The sequence below is a fragment of the Babylonia areolata genome, chromosome 22 (genome assembly GCF_041734735.1).
Source record: "Babylonia areolata isolate BAREFJ2019XMU chromosome 22, ASM4173473v1, whole genome shotgun sequence".
NCBI classification, from domain to species: Eukaryota; Metazoa; Mollusca; class Gastropoda; order Neogastropoda; family Buccinidae; genus Babylonia; species Babylonia areolata.
In genome coordinates, this window is record NC_134897.1 from 42,866,305 (window position 1) to 42,885,064 (window position 18,760).

At 44.8% G+C, this 18,760-nt stretch overlaps 1 protein-coding gene across 1 annotated transcript; it reads left to right on the forward strand.

Moving 5' to 3' along the window:
* The first annotated feature begins 240 nt into the window (after positions 1-240).
* Positions 241-13,587, forward strand: LOC143297416 (S-adenosylmethionine-dependent methyltransferase Rv2258c-like). The gene is made up of 5 exons (XM_076609760.1): positions 241-372; positions 1,319-1,493; positions 10,358-10,575; positions 11,769-11,879; positions 12,777-13,587. Exons 1-5 carry the CDS (start codon positions 357-359, stop codon positions 13,349-13,351), a joined length of 1,095 nt encoding a protein of 364 aa, XP_076465875.1. The 5' UTR covers positions 241-356; the 3' UTR covers positions 13,352-13,587.
* Positions 13,588-18,760: the final 5,173 nt, after the last annotated feature.

The window sequence follows — 18,760 nt, forward strand, 5'->3', positions numbered from 1 at the left end:
AACAAACCCAGACAGAAGATGTGTACCTTGTGTAATGGAGAGAGTTACCACTCTTTACTATTTGTTAATCATTTCATCTCCTGGCCTCATTATTTGATAAAGAACAAGGAATCTGGTTTTTTTTTTTTTTTTGGTATGACTCACATGTTTATATAGATGAGACTGATATGTGTAAAAAAAACCATCATTGTGTGCAAGTCAGCTGGCTGACAAAGTTTGATACTATGTTCAGATTCAAGCTTTCGGAAGAGAAGGAAGACAACTGCCAACCCATCTCCACCAAAGTAACAACCGCAACAACAGCAGCAAAATCACTAACAACAAAGACAGTACCACCACCATCAACGACAGCGAAAATGATGTCTGTAAACGGTGAGAGCATATGAAAGGCGCTTAAAGTGTGAGTGTGTGTGTGTGTGTGTGTGTGTGTGAGAGAGAGAAAGAGAGTGTTGCACATCAGTTTGCTTAGGCAATATTTTGTGCTCATAAAAATCATTTTTGTCATCATATTAATCATCATTAATTTTAGTCGATATGTTATTTACGTTGTCATCATGATCGTGATCGTCACTGCTCTGGTTGTCATCAATACTGCAATCATCATCATCATCATCATCATTATAGTTCTCATCATCATATTGACCACAGTCATTATTCTATCTGTAGACATGTTTAAAAAAAGATACAGACTGTGGGTACATGTACGCTTGTGTGTGTGTGTGTGTGTGTGTGTGTGTGTGTGTGTGTGAGTATGTGTAGTAGCAGTCTTCAGTTTAACGTCTTCCACTTTAAGTGATATTATACGAAGAAAAAAAAAAGGGGGGGGGGGCGTGGTGGTGGGAACAGTGTTGGGCAGAGGGTGAAGAATGGTGTGTGTGTGTGTGTGTGTGTGTGTGTGTGTATGTGCATGTGCGCGTATGTGCGCATATGTGTGTGTGGTGGGGAAAGATACAGAGCATTGGACAAAATAAAACATTAAAAGGGGAGACACAGGCATAATACAAAAGGAAACGCTAACATCAAACAACTGTAATAACTATAACAAATGTCCAATTGGACTATGCAGCAAAACTTCTGCAATAGCAGATAACAGCGTGAAATTGTCAAAAATTCATTCACAGTATGTGTGTGTGTGTGTGTGTGTGTGTGTGTGTGTGTGTGTGTGTGTGTGTGTGTGTGTGTGTGTGTGTGTGTGTGTGTGTGTGTGCGTGTGTGTGTGTCTGTTTGTCTCTGTATGTGTATGCATGTGGTCGTGTGTGTGTGTGTGTGTGTGTGTGTGTGTGTGTGTGTGTGTGTGTGTGTGTGTGTTTGCGCACAGACGGCATTCCTGACGAGAAGACTTACGCCCAGATGGCGGAGAACATACACGCAGCAGGGTGCGTGTCTTTGGCCATGTCGATGGCGATGCAGACCGGGCTTGTGAAAGTCCTCATGGAAGCCTCGCAGCCCCTCTCTTCCCAGCAGCTGGCTGACCAGGCCCGCCTGAAAGAACGGTGGAGATATTGTATTGTATTGTATTGTATTGTATTGTATATTGTATTGTATTTGGTACTACAGATTTCTTTGTGTGAAATCCGGGCTGCTCTCCCCAGGGAGAGCGCGTCGCTATTTTGAGAGCGTCCAGACCACCACGCAAGGTGGAGGGGGAGAAAATACTGGCGACTGTGCCGTGATGCGAACATAGGAGGATGTATTTTTCATATTGAAACATCAAAGAACGGCGGATATAGATATGTTTATATATATATATTCTTTTTTTCAAAGCCTGACTAAGCGCGTTGGGTTACGCTGCTGGTCAGGTATCTGCTTGGCAGATGTGGTGTAGCGTATATGGATTTTCCCGAACGCAGTGACGCCTCCTTGAGCTACTGAAACTGAAACTGCATTGTATTGTATTACTCGTTTTTGGTACTACAGATTTCTTTGTGTGAAATCCGGGCTGCTCTCCCCAAGGAGAGCGCGTCGCTACTTTGAGAGCGCCACCTTTTTTTTTTCCTATCTGCAAGTATTATTTGTTTCTCCTATCGAAGTGGAGTTTCCTACATAATTTCGCCATGGGTTCTTTTACGTGCGGTAAGTGCATGCTGCATGCGGGGCCTCGGTTTATCGTCTCATCCAAATGAATAGCGTCCAGACCACCACTCAAGGTCTAGTGGAGGGGGAGAAAATACTGGCGACTGTGCCGTGATTCGAACATAGGAGGATGTATTTCTCATATTGAAAGACCAAAGAACGGTGGAAATATATGTCTATATATATATATATATATATATATATATATATATATATATATATATATATATGTGTGTGTGTGTGTGTGTGTGTGTGTGTGTGTGTGTGTGTGTGTGTGCGCGCGCGACCGTGAACCAAGTGGTATATCATAAAGGGGTTACGAAAGAATGATTAATTTACTGAATTAAAGGGTATAAAAAGTGAGAGGACAGAAAAGATCCGGGCACAGGCCAAAGATTTGCAGAGGCCAGTCACAAAGGTTTTTTTTGTTTGTAGTATGTTAGGTAGCGGACTGTGTGTGCGACACATGAACGTGTGTGTGGACACAAGCACAACACCGGTGAATCTGGGCGACCGGACGCCTAACGGCTCTCCTTTCAAATTCGAATTTGAATAGCGTTGCGCCAAACGAGTGTGTTACCTCCCCATGCTAATGGTTGGACACCGTCACTACAGTGAAACTGGCATCCGCTTCATGGCGTGTGCTGTGAGTTTGTATTTCTATTTGTATTTCTTTTCATCACATCAGATTTCTCTGTGTGAAAATCGGGCTGCCCTCCCTCAGGGAGAGCGCGTCGCTACACTACAGCGCCACCCTTTTTTTTTCTTTTTTTTCTTTTTTTTCCTGCGTGCAGTTTTATTTGTTTTTCCTATCAAAGTGGATATTCTATATAATTTTGCCAGGAACAACCCTTTTGTTGCCGTGGGTTCTTTTACGTGCGCTAAGTGCATACTGCAAACGGGACCTCGGTTTATCGTCTCATCCGAATGACTAGCGTCCAGACCACCACTCAAGGCCTAGTGGAGGGGGAGAAAATATCGGCGGTTGAGCCGTGATTCGAAACAGCGCGCTCAGATTCTTTCGCTTCCAAGGTGGACACGTTACCTCTAGGTCATCACTCCACATAGAGTTGAACTATGGTTAAGGTAGTCAACTGAACGCTTGGTTACATCTCCCCCATCTTTTGAAATCCATCGTCCGCGATGGTTAATTAAAGTTAATTCTTGTGAGCAGACTTTTATGAGCATCAACCAAGAATTTGTGAGCAGGTAAAGGGAGATAATTAGCAGATAACAGAGAGCAAAGTGAAATTTGGAGTGACCGCAACATTCTTAGGAACAATACCCTTCTTCTATATTCAAGTGGCATTAGCCAGGTTAACTTACGGGTTTGCCATTAGAGAAATGTATCCCAACTTAACTTTGAAGAGTTTGATACAGAGAAGGGGGCCCTATTAGGTTATTGACAATATAAATTTTTGTGCCCATCAATTATGAAGTTGGATTCCGAAAGCATTCATTTTTGTGCTGATCAATCTATGTATAAACACTGTGAAATATACATGTAGAGTGGCATACATTGATAATAGCATAGGTTATAAGATGAATTATTGTAGTATGTTAACAGACATACTTTGCAGTGCTAAGACCATGTGACAAGCTTAATCACAGGTACGCAAGAATAGTAGGTCAGGTCAGGGGCATAGCCCTTGCTACTAGCACTATCTAACCCAGTACTACTGCGCATGTGAAGTCTCCCAACGACGGACCAGGCGGAGGAGGGAACCTTTCCCAACGGCTGTGAAGGCGGAAGAGGATGACCAAAGGGCAGGGGGAGCTGGAAGTCCTCCTAGGGGATGGAACTCTGAAGAAAAAACCTGCACCTGCCGACGGGAGACTCCATCAACAAGAATAGAAAAACAACAACATAAAACATGAATTTTGCAGAAATATCTGAAAATGAAAACAGAATCAGAGCATGAACAGGAATGATATGAAAAATAACATAATAGCACTGTTTCAGCTTAGCAAGAAAAAAAGGAAAAAAAACAACAACATGTATTTCTTCAGTCCTGCATAACAGAGTTCATAGAGTTGTGGAGGTCAGTCGTAGGGACCTTCTTGGTGTAGAAGCTGGTAATGGATACGTCGCTGGTGTGGCGTGCAGGGTTGATGTCCTGGGTCTATGCATGGGCCTGACCAGCCACACATCACTGTCACTGTCAGTGTCAGAATCAGGCACTTTGTTGTCATGGCAGGACAGTGGGAACAGGCCATCGGCGTGACAGCAGGTGGTGGTTGTTGGCCGTACCTCTGCTGTGTGGGGCTGAGTACAGGTGAGAGTGGCACCTGTGTGATCACAGCAGTTTGTGTGGTGCTGTGGCGCCTGCGTCTGCGTCTCCTGCGTCGCTGGTTTGAAGCTGGAGCAGCTGGCGGCAGCCCAGGTTGCCAAGTGTGCGTGGTGGTGACACACCGGTTGCTTACCACTACTGGAGTTGGTGGTCAGCCTTCTGGCGTCTTGCCCTCAGGTAGCGCCACTTGTGGCGACACTGGTGCTCTGTGTGGCCAGACCTCTGACACCAGACACAGTGTGGAGGGTCTAGCGCCCGGTCAGCAGCACAGTGACGATGATGAAGGGGTGGTCCTGGAGGATGAAGGGCTGGTCCTGGAGGATGTGGGCGGTGTGCTGGCATGGGGGACTGCAACTGTTGTCGTCGCAGGCTGGTGACCTCAGCTGTAAGTGTTGCCATCTGAGCTTCCAGGGGGACAACAGTGGTGTCGTCTACACCTGGCAGGTGACGTCAGTGTCGCTGTCCTCCCGCATCCATCGCTGGGCCTCCTTCTTCACCGCCTCGAAGGTGGTGTCAGGGTGGTCTCTGATGAAGCGCCTGACATCGCGCCTCAGTGTGGCTGGCTGAAGACCTCTCAGTGGCGAAGGCGTCATGAAGGATGGTCGCTGGCACCTGCATGATCCCACCTTCAGCCTTGTTGACCTTGGTCTTTAGGTACTGAAGATGGGACGCGTAGTCTGCCGCCGTCTCCTTGGGTTGCTGCTGTCTGTTAAAGAAGGCAGTGGCAAGGTCTGTGTCTAACAATACCTTGCTTTCAGTTATGTTTACGTTGGGACGCGTTACACATTTTACCCTCAGTAATTCTTCAAACCTGTGTCAGAAGAGTTTTGAATGTTCGCATCTCCATGGTCGATGTCGTCATTTTCTTTGTTGCAAAAATCACAATAGTTATTATTCACAACCCCATTTTTTAAGAACAATATTTATTTTCCAAATATTCTATGTTTTCGAAGTTGGAGCCATTTCATCTTAGTATCTTGAATTTGACTAATTTTATAAAATGCCCTTTCCCATGAATTTTTTCTTTCCAATTGCTCAGACCACACTGGACAGGAATTTGGAAGTTTGGTGTCTGATGTAAGAATGTCATAGATACTTTAGATACTGTAGGAGCCAAATATCTTATTTTCAACAAACTGGGAGTATCACGTGTACAGCTGGCTGCCGTGCTCAACTGTTTGTTGTATATATTTTGTGGTGGATATTTTGAAGCTATTAAATGCTATAAAATGTACATTCTTTCCATATTTCAAGTTAGACTCGTCTCTTGTGAGGAAAGTCCTGTCACTTGTCAAAAAATGTGCAATACAGTAAATATCTTTAGGAATCCATTGTTTATAATTTATCATATTAGCTTCAATTTTTATATTTTCATGAAAGAATATTGGTTCTGAAAGTCGCTGTGTTGGTGAATGTGGCTTTGCCAAACTGACTATAGGCCTTAGACGTATGTTACCAAGACAAGTCATCTTGGGTTTTTTGCTTGGCAAAGCCGAGACAATATTTTTCCATATAAAATAAAAAGAAAGATACAATTCCATGGCAATATTTTCCACTTGTGTTTAGTTTGCAATTTCCTTATCCAAGTGAGTTTAAGTGCTGAAATATATTAATATCTGATACATTTATCCCTACCCACCTTTTATGATACTTTTTGTAGCAGTGTTTCTGCTTACCCTATCTTGTTTACCATTCCATACAAAATGGAAACACACTTTTTAGGTTATTTGCAAAGTCATCTGAGTGGTTGGGAAGTAAAATCCACTCGTAAGATAAGAGATTTCAGCACAGCAGCCCTCCCAAGATGAGTAAAACTTCTTTTAATCCACATTTTAGATAACGTTCTTACTTCTGAAAACATTTCTGCATTGTTGATTTGCTCACAATTTTTTTATGTGAATTGTGAACCATACCCCTAATATTTTGAACTTATCAGGATACCATCTAAAATTCGTATGTTCCGTGTATCTAATTCTTGAATTCTTTTTGCTGCCTAATCAAATTGCTTGCGTTTTATCAGCATTAATCAAAAATTCCTGAAACATTTCCAATGTTTTGAACTATTTGAATCGATCTTTCAAAAGATATTCTGTCTCAGTTATTCATTAACTGAGCGTCATCAGCAGACTGAGAAATTTTGTACCTTTATTATCAATATTAATTCCTTTTATATACTTTTCATCTCTAATCATAATTGCTAATATTTCTACGCACAATATAAACAAAGAGAGAGTGGCTCACCCTGTCGAAATCCTCTTTTTGCAAGGAAACCAGTTTGCAACCTGTCTATTAACAAGTACTGCTAATTTTGTATTTTTGTAGAATGCTTTTACCCAGTTACATACGTTTTCTCCAAACCCGCATGCTTTTAAAACTTCAGTCCAAAGAATCGAAAGCTTTTTCAAAATCTTAGCAAGTGAAACGCCCGCATCACTGTTTCTTATCCAGATCATATATCAATTTTATGTTGTCTCCAAGATATCTGTTGACAACAAATCCAGTCTGATCCTCAAAAATTCTATTTTGGAAATACAAAACATTTAAAAGCGAAACTGGTCTCAAGTTTATAGTGATAAGAAACTCTAGGAAGAGCTGTACAGTACAAGGTCTTCAGAGAAGAAGCCCCTCAGTCAAGTGTTTCGGCCCTTAACTCCTTACACTCTAAGGGGACCAGTCCGCACCCAGGTCATGACTCCTGGATGCCCTTGTTTTGCCGCCTTTTCCCCCCTGGTCCTCAGCAGATTCGAACCCGCGCCTCCAGGGTGGTCGCCACTTCAGAACTGAGTCACTTTTTTCTGGCAGACGTTTTAACCACTGAGCCATCGTATGCCTAGTCTGAGTCGGGAAATTTAATCCTTCTCATTCCTTTCATTCCTCCTCGACCAGATCCAGCTGGAACTCTTTCCTGCTGCTTCTGTCATTGCCTTGAGGGCCCATGTCCTCTGTTTGCCATAAATCGACAGCTGTTTCATGAGGCTGTAGGCAGATGCGCCCACAAACCCTCTTGCACAAATCTCTATGGCGAGGAATTTGGCTTGGAAGCCAGATTCTCTCAGGTTGCTGGCTAGACTGGCATACTTCTTGGTCTTGTAGATGTGGGCTTCGAATGGCACAGTGAACTTAGTCAGAATCGCTTGTTTCGTTGCCATGGAGTGGAGTACTATGTCAGGTCTCATGCCGCTCTTGCTGATTATTTCCGGGTGTTTGTTCCCCTCTGGTCGGTCAACTGTGCATTCCCAATCTTCGGCACCATCAAGCAGCCCACGTTTCCATGCTTTGGAAACTTTGGATGTTGTTCCTGGCCAAACTTTATTGCCTTCTGCCGAGCGGGAACTCTACTGGAACTTCTGGTGGGGTTGGTGCTCCTTGGACAGTGATGTTAACTTTGTGGTTTATTTCACAGGTATCTAATTTTTCTTGGCGTAACGCTTTTCACCCCTACACCCCCTCCCACCCCTCTACGCTTCATCTGTTAGAATCTTTGTTTATCTATCATTCTGTTCATACTTCTATTCACAAATTGCCTTTTCTCTTAAATAGAGAAATACTTTGTCATTTGTTCGCCTTCTTTGGTCCATTATGAACGGCGGATACACACTGCAGGTTTCACAGTTCATACTGCAGGCTTCACAATACGTACTGCAGGCTTCCCAGTTCAGAGTGCAGGCTTCACAGTTCATACTGCAGGCTTCACAATACATACTTCAGGCTTCACAGTTCATAGTGCAGGCTTCACAGTTCATAGTGCAGGCTTCACATTTTATATACTTCAGTCTCCATGGTACATATTGCAGGCTTGTATTCACATTACACAGTGCAGGCTTCACAATGCACGCTATAGGTTTCACAATACATACTTCAGGCTACACAATACCTACTGCAGGCTTCACAGTACATTATACATGCTCACAATACAGCTACGGAACTCGCGTATTCTTATTCTTGAGAAGACGGTGAAATGTTGAATTTCCTACAAACAGCAGTGTATGCAGCCAATGTAGGTGTTATGGTGTGTTTCACACAGCAATGTCATAGTGTCTGTCACACACACACACACACACACACACACACACACACACACACACACACACACACACACACACACACACACACACAGAGCTATGTCATGGTGTCTGTCACACAGCTATGTCATGGTGTCTGATACACACACACACACACACACACACACAAGTTTCAAGTTTCAAGTTTTAATTATCCTTTCACTCCTATTGGAGTATGGAGGATTACTGCAAAATACTCTTTTCGTGCCCATAACAAACATTTCCAAATACACAACAATGGCACATAAAAGTTGAGAAAACACAAATGTCTTTTAACTCCAAAAGTATAACTAGGCAACATTTGCAAATCTAATCATCTTACTTACAGCTAAAATGACTTTTTTGCCTCCTTTGAGCATATTACAAAAATTAAAAACCGATTTTGGAGACAAATATTTTTTTGGAACATATCTATTTCGTAACTGATCATAATTGGGACATTCCATTATAAAATGAAACTCATCACCAATCATAGACATGTTACAAACCTTACAAAACCGTAACTCTCGTGGTATGCCTTTGTTTCTCCCTGTTTCTATTTCCAGCTTATGATTACTACTTCGAAATCTGAAGAAGCTGATAACATAATTATCAGGCATTTGACTTATATATTTTTCTCTACCAAATCCACTTTTGAAATTTCTATAAAACAAACATTTACTACTCGCCTCTAGAGCATGTCTCCATAGATTTTGAAAACTATCTCTCAAGGCAATGTTGACATTCTTGCAGAAAGATTCCCTCTCCAAGAAGAATTGAGCATCCCAAACACAGTCATACCCTGCTTCTATTAAAATTTGTCTGATACAAATCACACACACACACAGCTATGTCATTGTGTCTGTCACACAGAGCTATGTCATGGTGTCTGTCACACAGAGCTATGTCATGGTGTGTCACACAGCTAAGTCATGGTGTCTGTCATACAGAGCTATGTCGTGATGTGTTGCACAGCTATGTCATGGTGTCTGTCACACAGAGCTATGTCATGGTGTCTGTCACACAGAGCTATGTCATGGTGTCTGTCACGCAGCTATGTCATAGTGTCTGTCACACAGAGCTATGTCATGGTGTCTGTCATACAGCTATGTCATGGTGTGTCACACAGCTATGTCATGGTGTCTGTCACACAGAGCTATGTCATGGTGTGTTGCACAGCTACGTCATAGTGTCTGTCACGCAGCTATGTCATGGTGTGTCACACAGCTATGTCATAGTGTCTGTCACGCAGCTATGTCATGGTGTCTGTCACACAGAGCTATGTCATGGTGTCTGTCACACAGAGCTATGTCATGGTGTCTGTCACACAGCTATGTCATGGTGTGTCACACAGCTATGTCATGGTGTCTGTCACGCAGCTATGTCATGGTGTCTGTCACACAGAGCTATGTCATGGTGTCTGTCACACAGAGCTATGTCATGGTGTCTGTCACACAGCTATGTCATGGTGTGTCACACAGCTATGTCATGGTGTGTCACACAGCTGTCATGGTGTCTGTCACACAGCTATGTCATGGTGTGTCACACAGCTATGTCATGGTGTCTGTCACACAGCTATGTCATGGTGTGTCACACAGCTGTCATGGTGTCTGTCACACAGCTATGTCATGGTGTGTCACACAGCTGTCATGGTGTCTGTCACACAGCTTTGTCATGGTGTGTCACACAGCTGTCATGGTGTCTGTCACACACAGCTATGTCATGGTGTGTCACACAGCTGTCATGGTGTCTGTCACACACAGCTTTGTCATGGTGTGTCACACAGCTATGTCATGGTGTCTGTCACACAGCTGTCATGGTGTCTGTCACACAGCTATGTCATGGTGTGTCACACAGCTATGTCATGGTGTCTGTCACACAGCTATGTCATGGTGTGTCACACAGCTATGTCATGGTGTCTGTCACACAGCTATGTCATGGTGTGTCACACAGCTATGTCCGAGAGCTGCTGTCCAGTCTGGCCGCCCTGAAGCTGATCCAGTTAGAGGAGGGGAGTGGGGGTAGTGACGGACGCCCCCCCATGTTCTTCCTCCCTCCCCAGCACCGCACCAGTTTTGAACATTCCGCTACCGGGGCCGTCTCTGTCTCCATGGTTGGATCTCGATTTACCCGCGTCCGTGCCCTCTTCTCCCGGGACTGTCCTGATCAGGGTACACTGTCATAAGATCATTTATAGCATGCATTTTAGCGCTCGTTATATGGTAAGAAAAATTTTGTTCCTGGATAAAGTCTGAAGAAAAATCCACTAACACTGACATACAAGACTCTTAAGTGAAGACTAAGCTCGGTAATTTATGCCCCAACCATTGGAACTTGTAAGAACAAGTAGATGTCGCTCGATGTTGAATTTATGACACAACCACCTGCCCCTCATGTTGAAGAGGCCGTCCTCCCTGTTATCACTCCATCACTGATAAGATAATCACTGACAGGACAGTCGTGCTAGGGTTTAATGACCATTGGCCCCAAATTGCCCTGACAGTCTCGAAAAGCGGACAGCTCTTTCGTCTACAAAAGCTCAGCAAGAGATAAACGATCTGGGGCTCTTGGTCCACAAATAACTAACACACCATATAACACCACACAATATACTACAATATAATACAACATAATACAATGCACACTGGTCTGTTGCACGTGCACTGTGGTTTCAGGAAAAGTACAGTGTGTGTCTGATGCTTCAGCAGAGAAGTACAGCGCACGGGATTTTCCAAGCATTGCAGCTATGGCTTACTGTGATGAGAGATGGTCAATGACACAGGGACAAATGTAGGGAACGGAATTTCCAGTCCACAGAGTCTGCATGGTCCATCTTGGCCCATAAAAACGTACTCTGACCTTTTCCTTTTTCATTTGTAATGATGAGTGTGGGGAATGTTTTCTGTGTATTTTGGATTTGATTGATTATTCATGAGGCCACCATGGCAGTTAGACATCGGTCTTCCAGTTCAGTGTTCTCCAGTGATCAGGGTTCCAGGCACCGTTTCGGCATGATGTTGTGTCCATGGGAAATGCACTTTACTCCGATTTTCTTCATTCCACTTAGATGTGTATGGTCCTTGACTCCGGGAAGGTTAAAGAGGTGGCCCAAGAACATTGACATGAATTACGCCATCATTTACGTGCGTATTTCATCTTCTGCATGCGCAGTACAGTCACAGGCATGTCTGCATGTCTATCGACCTTGAAGATCGGAAAAAAAAATCATTTCTAAAACACACCAGGCGCCGATATCGGGATCGAACCCAGGGCCCCCAGACTGAAAGTCAAGCTCTGTAACCGCTCGGCTGTTGCACCCGTCAAAGAAAGCAGTGTGCTGTGTGCTGATGATTGGTGTTTGCAGGTCTCACATACAACGATGACTTTTTCCACGACATGGAACTCTCCTTTGAACCTAGCAAGGACCGCGTGGCAGCAGCAATCCTCAAAACCCCCGGACTGAAGGAGAAGATGGGTGAGCATTGCTGAAGCAACGCACGGTCTGGTTTCTGTGTACCAGTACTGTGAAGAGAAGATAGCTGTGCACTGTGCAAAAGGATAGAAAGTTTTGTGCATATGTTGGAAACAGGAATGTTCGTAAGTTCGTAGACTTGTTTGTGGGCATGCACATTTTTTGTTCTAATATGAGCATGTATTTGTTATTTGTCATTGATTAACTGAACAGAATGTTGACTTTGGTAGATGTAGACACCAGAGTCATGTAATACGTCTTCTCGTAGTCACATCGTTGTTGCCCAATTATAACCTTGTGGCCAAAAAAGTTTCTGACATTACATGACAACATTTCGATTGGGCCAGGTCCTATCGTCTCAACACCAGCAAGACACTGGCATCCCTCAAGGAGGCATAGTAGCCCCCACACTATTTGATATGATAAAACATTGCTATGTTACAACTAAAGGAATGTACACGGGCAATGTACGCCGATGACATTGCCATTTATGTGGCGAGAGAGCAGCGTCTGCCCCTGCCCTGCCTTCTGGCGCTCCATGCCCCACCTGCACGCATATGTGCACTCCAGGCTTTGGGTTCCGGAGCCACGTTCTATGCCCCACCTGCACGCATATGTGCACTCCAGGCTTTGGGTTCCGGAGCCACGTTCTATGCCCCACCTGCACGCATATGTGCACTCCAGGCTTTGGGTTCCGAAGCCACATGCGTATCTTCCGATGATGTTTGTTGCTGATGGCACTACGCATCGTCACCCTTGGTTCCCAAGAGACATCCATGAACATGATATGTGATCGTCCCCCAAAGTAGCCAACATGATGATGGTGTGTTGTGTGAGGCAGTGCACGGCTCTCAGTGATGACCGCTGCAGCTGTCTCCTTGCTGTACGTGCTGTGTGCAGAGAGAGGACTGCGGGCCCTGGAGATCGGCTGTGGGTCGGCCAACGTGTCGTGCCACCTGGCGGCGCAGTTCCCCAAATCCCACTTCCTGTTGACGGACTTGTCGCCGGAAGGAGCGGAGAGCGCCAGACGCACTATCAAGAGACTGGGGCTGACCAACGTCAGTGTGCAGCTGATGGACATCTACCAAAGCCCCCAGGACTGGGCGGACCGCTATGACTGGATCTTCGCCATGGACGTCATCCACGACCTCCCCTACCCCCTGAAGGCTCTGCAGGAGGTCCGCAGAATGCTGAAGCCTGGAGGCCACTTCTCCATGGTGGACATGTTCATGTCCTCCTACCTGTCAGAGAACGTGGGCAACCCTCTGGCCGCTGCCCTCTACACCATCGGCACTTTCCTGTGCATCCCCGAGAGCTACCAGAAGGCCGACTCCCAGGCTCTGGGCCCCTGCTGGGGAGAGCAGCTGGCTCTGAGGCTGGTGAAGGAGGCGGGGATGGAGGTGCTGGACTTGATTGACACCCTGCGCGAAGCCCCGCGGCTTATAGCGCTCTGCATGTGTCAAAAAGCAAATTAGTCTTCACAGGGGCATTCGACGGCTTCAGGGCGAGGCACACAGGGAAACAGTCCACGTGTGTTCGGGTCCTAAGCTGTCTCAGTACATGGTATTTGGGTGTATTCAGAACTTTCGTAACACTACTACTACTGCTTCTGCTCATGCTTCTACTTCTTCTCTCTGAAGAGTCATTGGACACCACATACTGTTACTAGATTCCTCCAGGTCTGTCACTTCAGAACGTTACTCACAAATGATATCCTGCAAAGAATTGATTGGCACAGTGATTAATGTACCGTTTTATGATGAATAAATACACCATTTACCACTGAATATGGTACTGCACACACACACACACACACACACACACACACACACACACACACACACACACACACACACACACACACACACACACACACACACACACACACACACCTATCTATCTATCTATCTATCTATCTATCTATCTACCAGTCAGTTTTAATCAAAGGTACAGTCAGTTAAAACTTCCTCAGGGTGTACCACAAGGATCTGTTCTTGGTCCACTTGTATTTCTAGTCTATATCAATGACATAGTATGTGATATTGGCTATCACGAGCATATCTTTTGCAATGAGAATCCCTATCTCGAGAAAAGAAACCCTGCATGGTGACTTTAATAGAATAGATGTTTGGGCTAATACATGGACAGTTAAATTTATTGAATCTAAAAATCTATAACAGAACGACTAAATGTATCCTGGGGAAACGTAGTATGCTACGACCTTACTTTTGGAAATGTCAGCTTACAACAATATAATCAACACAGCACGTAGGGGTCATTCTACATAGTATCATTTGAAACGCTGGGTTACTGATCAGCTGTCTTCGTTCATTCAGGTACAAGCTGAAAGGCTTTGGAAACTATGTGTAGATCCTTCATCATCCCAATCTTTGATTATGCTGATACAAACTGGGACAACAGAGTACCAATGTAAAATGTTGGAAGATCTTCACTAAGACGCTCTGACTGACTGTGGAAACAATGCAAGCATTGAGAGATGAGCCATGGAGATGGTATGTGTGTAGCAGGTGTGTAGAGCATTTTGGTTTTGCTACGCTTAAAGTGGGTTTTGAGGTATTATTTACTTGTTTTGTACATTAAGTGGTGTCGGTTAAATGTAAAGTGGACAGATTTGAAGATTAACACTGTGTCAGTGTGTGTTGAGGATGTTTCATGTGTGTGCGCAGATGGGGTTAACATGAAGCGTTGGAACACATGTTTGACGTGTTGGTAGTTGTGATAACATGTGTGGGAGTCGTGCAATGTGTCAGTGGTTTACTTTGTTCAGACAAAGTGGGAAAGCACATTGTAATGTGGTTAATGAGTGAGCAAACAGTGAGAGCACTGAGGGTCATGCTATGTTGTTGCATATTGCTGTTTACCAGAGATATGCTGGTAGTAATGATTTCCATAAATTTACTTATGCCAGTGGGATACTTCGTGAACACAAGTCATCTATAAAAACCACTCCATGTGGCCCTGCTATTGGTGTGAGGAGAGAGAGTTGGTGAGTGCAAGTGTGTGCATGAACAATCAATATCATCCCTCTCCGTTCCCCTCTCTCTCGAACCTTTTTACATGTATATGATATATAGGCCTAGCTGATGCTCTTACCAAACTGATATAGATAAAATGTTTCTCCTCTGCTCATTATAACGTTGCATGTATGAATCGTGTATGTGGATTAAGAGAAATGATTTAACAAATTGGAAGGAAACTTAATAAACAGAGCGCTTCAAAGTGATTGAACTGCGTGTTCCTGTGAATGATAGACTGCACACAACAAATAAATTTGAATATATGTATATCTTCTTCTTCTTCTTCCTCTTCTTCAACCTCAACTCTGTAAAATATCATTGACGGACGCAATAGCCGAGTGGTTTAAGCGTCGGACTTTCAATCTGAGGGTCCCGGGTTCGAATCACGGACACAGCGCCTGGTGTGTAAATGGTGGAGATTTTTCTGATCTCCCAGATCAACATGTGTGCAGACCTGCTAGTGCCTGAACCCCTTCCATGTGCATACGCACGCAGAAGATCAAATACGTACGTTAAAGATCCTGTAACCCATGTCAGCGTTCGGTGAGTCATGGAGACACGAAAATACCCAGCATGCATGAACCACGATAGAGTCATCGGCAAGTCGATGTTGGTCGTGTAACGGAAAGAAGAAAGAAGGGGCGCCGACCAGAACTATTCATCAGATTCCACCAGATGTGTCGGTCTATGCTAGTGGTTTTCCGGTCCATTCAGCAATGTTGTCAGACCGAGTATTCCTTGTCTTCCCCACTGTCTCTCTGTCCCTCTACAGTTCCTCGGAGGATTGTTTTTGCAAGGTCATTGGATCTTGTTATGTGGCCATGCCAGCATAACTTCTTTTTCTCGACTGGTGTCAGCAGACTTTCATTGGGTCCTATGTGCTGCTCGATGGCTTGGTGTACTTGTTCCTTGGTGATGTGATCAGTGTATCTGATGTTTAGTACACCTGTTTTGTCATACGTAACGTTTTCACCAAGAAAAACACATTGTGAGAAAACCCATTCGTACCTCAACTCCTTTTCAAAAGCACATGTTCACGTTTAAATAAACATCTCCTCACTCACCTGTCACTGAAATATGAACACACAGAGTGAAATTTATAGAAAACTGCAAAGAAATTTATTCTCTCATTGCAACGTTCGCACTATGGTTACAAGCACGAAAAACACATCACATCACCACACAACGGGACAAATCAAGATTAAAACCTGACTGCTCTGTCCATAGCGCCTCTTCACTCTCGGCAGTCGGCCAAGACGGCGTCCTGGATTCTGTTGCTGTTGTCACTGCTGATCCTCTTTAATGTCCAACAGAAACAGTTTCTGTTTATCGCGTTTATCGTTAATCATTATTGTATTGTTCATTTGGACCACTCTGTCACGTGTGTGTGTGTGCGCGCGCGCGCCTTGTACAACCCAAACATGCACACATACGCGCGGACACACGTCTGCGCACGCGCGCCCTGACACACATAATATGAACACTCGCAATGACGCAGGCTCGTGCACACGAACACACATACGTACACAAGCGTGTACCCTCATACGCTCACCACACTGCTCTATGGATGTGAATCATGGACGGTCTACAAACGCCACGCCAAAAAGCTGAACCACTTCCACACCACCAGCCTCAGAAAACTTCTCGGCATAAAGTGGCAAGAGAAGATCCCTGACACAGAGGTGCTCACTCGAGCAAACTTGCCCAGCATCTACACCGTCTTGATGCAGGCCCAGCTGCGCTGGGCAGGCCATGTAGTTCGCATGCCAGACCACCGGCTCCCCAAGAAACTGTTGTATAGCGAACTCCAACATGGCAAGAAGCGCTTCAAAGACACTCTGAAAGCTTCTTTGAAGGCCTTCAACATCAGCCACGACACATAGGAGCTGAATGCAATGGACAAACCAAAGTGGCGTTCAGCTGTCCACAAAGGCGCCAAATCCTGTGAGTGTGTGTGTGTGCGTGTGCGTGTGCGTGTGTGTGTGTGTGTGCATGCGTGTGTGTGTGTGTGTGTGTGTGTGTGTGTGTGTGTGTGTGTGTGTGTGTGTGCAGTGCGTGCATGCGTGAGTATGCACAAGTTTTTATATTGATATGCACTTGTATGTATCTTATTTCTACTATGTGTTTGTGTATGGTTTTAGATTTATGTTTGTTCGTATCTTGTTATGTCCCCCCCAATATTCCTTGTGGCCCCGGTACACTTGGCAATAAAGACATATTCTGTGCTACTCTATACTATTCTGTGTTAGCATGCACTTGTATGTATGTATGTATGTATGCATGTATGTATGTATGTATATATGCATGTACGTACGTACACACACACAAACACTGAATCACATTCTAGGCGTAAACGTTTCGTAAGTTTCATTGGGAAGTGAATTTCTCTTCGGGGAGTTCTTTTCTCGTGCAGGAAATTGAATAGAACCTTTTCTGACAAATAGGGAGAACAATTATTGTCTTACACAGGCTATATACAGCCCTTCGAGATCGACTGGGCGAGAAAAGCACACTGATACCACATGCGCTTTATCTCACGTCCACAAAGAACATTCACTGTGTGCATGGCTTATTCATTTACGACACGATACACCCTATCACCTTTGCCCGGGGCAAGTTTTCGTGGGGAAATATAAACGGGGGACTGGGAACATGGATAACCAATCAGGCACTGAAGCCAGTTATAAAATAATCAGATCTGCATTGCCCTTCAGGTCATGGGAGGGCGGGAGAAAAGGAAAGAGGATAGTATGCGGAGGGTGTTTTTTTTTTTTTCCCCCGGAGGGGTGTGTGTGGGTTGTCGAGGGGAGAGGGGGGATGGCAGGGAGGGTGTGTGTGTGCGGGGGGTATCCCCCCAAGCTACAGAGGGGGTTGGGAGAACCAGAGGGCCCTATTTCTGCCATCCGTTGAATTGAAAAGCAACATTGCATGCTGTAGTTTCCATCCCTTTGTTTGTTCTGGAGAGACCCCACCCGCGGATGAAAGAACAGACACAGCCTGTGATTGGTTGACATGACGGAGGCAGGTTCTGACCCAAGTGCGTTACAAGATATAAGAAAGGAAAGGACAGTGTGGAAGGCCCAGACCCCAGCACCTCAACGGTTGGACAGAACTCTGACCACCAGGTAGTCAGCCTCCACGCTTCACGCGCCCTCGGAAGGTTGGGAAGCACGTGGAAACCGCGTGTCATCAGCTCCACCCGCTGTTGAGAATCAGCACAGCCACTGCTGTCGTCCTCACCAGACAATTACCACGCAGACATTCGTAAACTGTCTCCACGTCAGAACAGATCTTTTACACAGGCGTCGTGCCCTTAACTCTTTGTGGTGGTCAGTTTGAAAGAAACCACTCAGTGTCCAGCGGACTACTGTGTGACTGTGAGGTCACTGGAAGAAGTGCATGACGTTGTGGGAAGGGAAGAAGGAGAGACCTACACACATGAGGTGGAAAAGACAGGCCATGGTGGTGATGATGAGTGTGGTGGTGATGGTGACAGTCTTCATCACTCTGAAGATGCCGAGCGTTGTCAGCACTAAATTTCGTGAGTATCTCTGTCTCTGTTTCTGTCTCTGTGTCTCTTTCTTATACACACACAGAGACACAGACACAGACACAGACACACACACACACACACACACACACACATATATATATATATATATATATATATATATAAACTATGTATATGTACGTGCGATACACATATATCTCGGTGATGGTGGGCAGTGGGTGGAGATTTTTCTGATCTCCCAGATCAACAAATGTGCAGACCTGCTAGTGCCTGAACCCCTTTCATGTGTATGCACACGCAGAAGAGCAAATACGCACGTTAAAGATCCTGTAATC

Coding starts and splice junctions, on each gene's coding strand:
- LOC143297416 (XM_076609760.1), top strand. Junction 10,576..11,768: donor CCGGGACTGTCCTGATCAGG/GTACACTGTCAT, acceptor TGGTGTTTGCAG/GTCTCACATACAACGATGAC. Junction 11,880..12,776: donor CGGACTGAAGGAGAAGATGG/GTGAGCATTGCT, acceptor TGCTGTGTGCAG/AGAGAGGACTGCGGGCCCTG.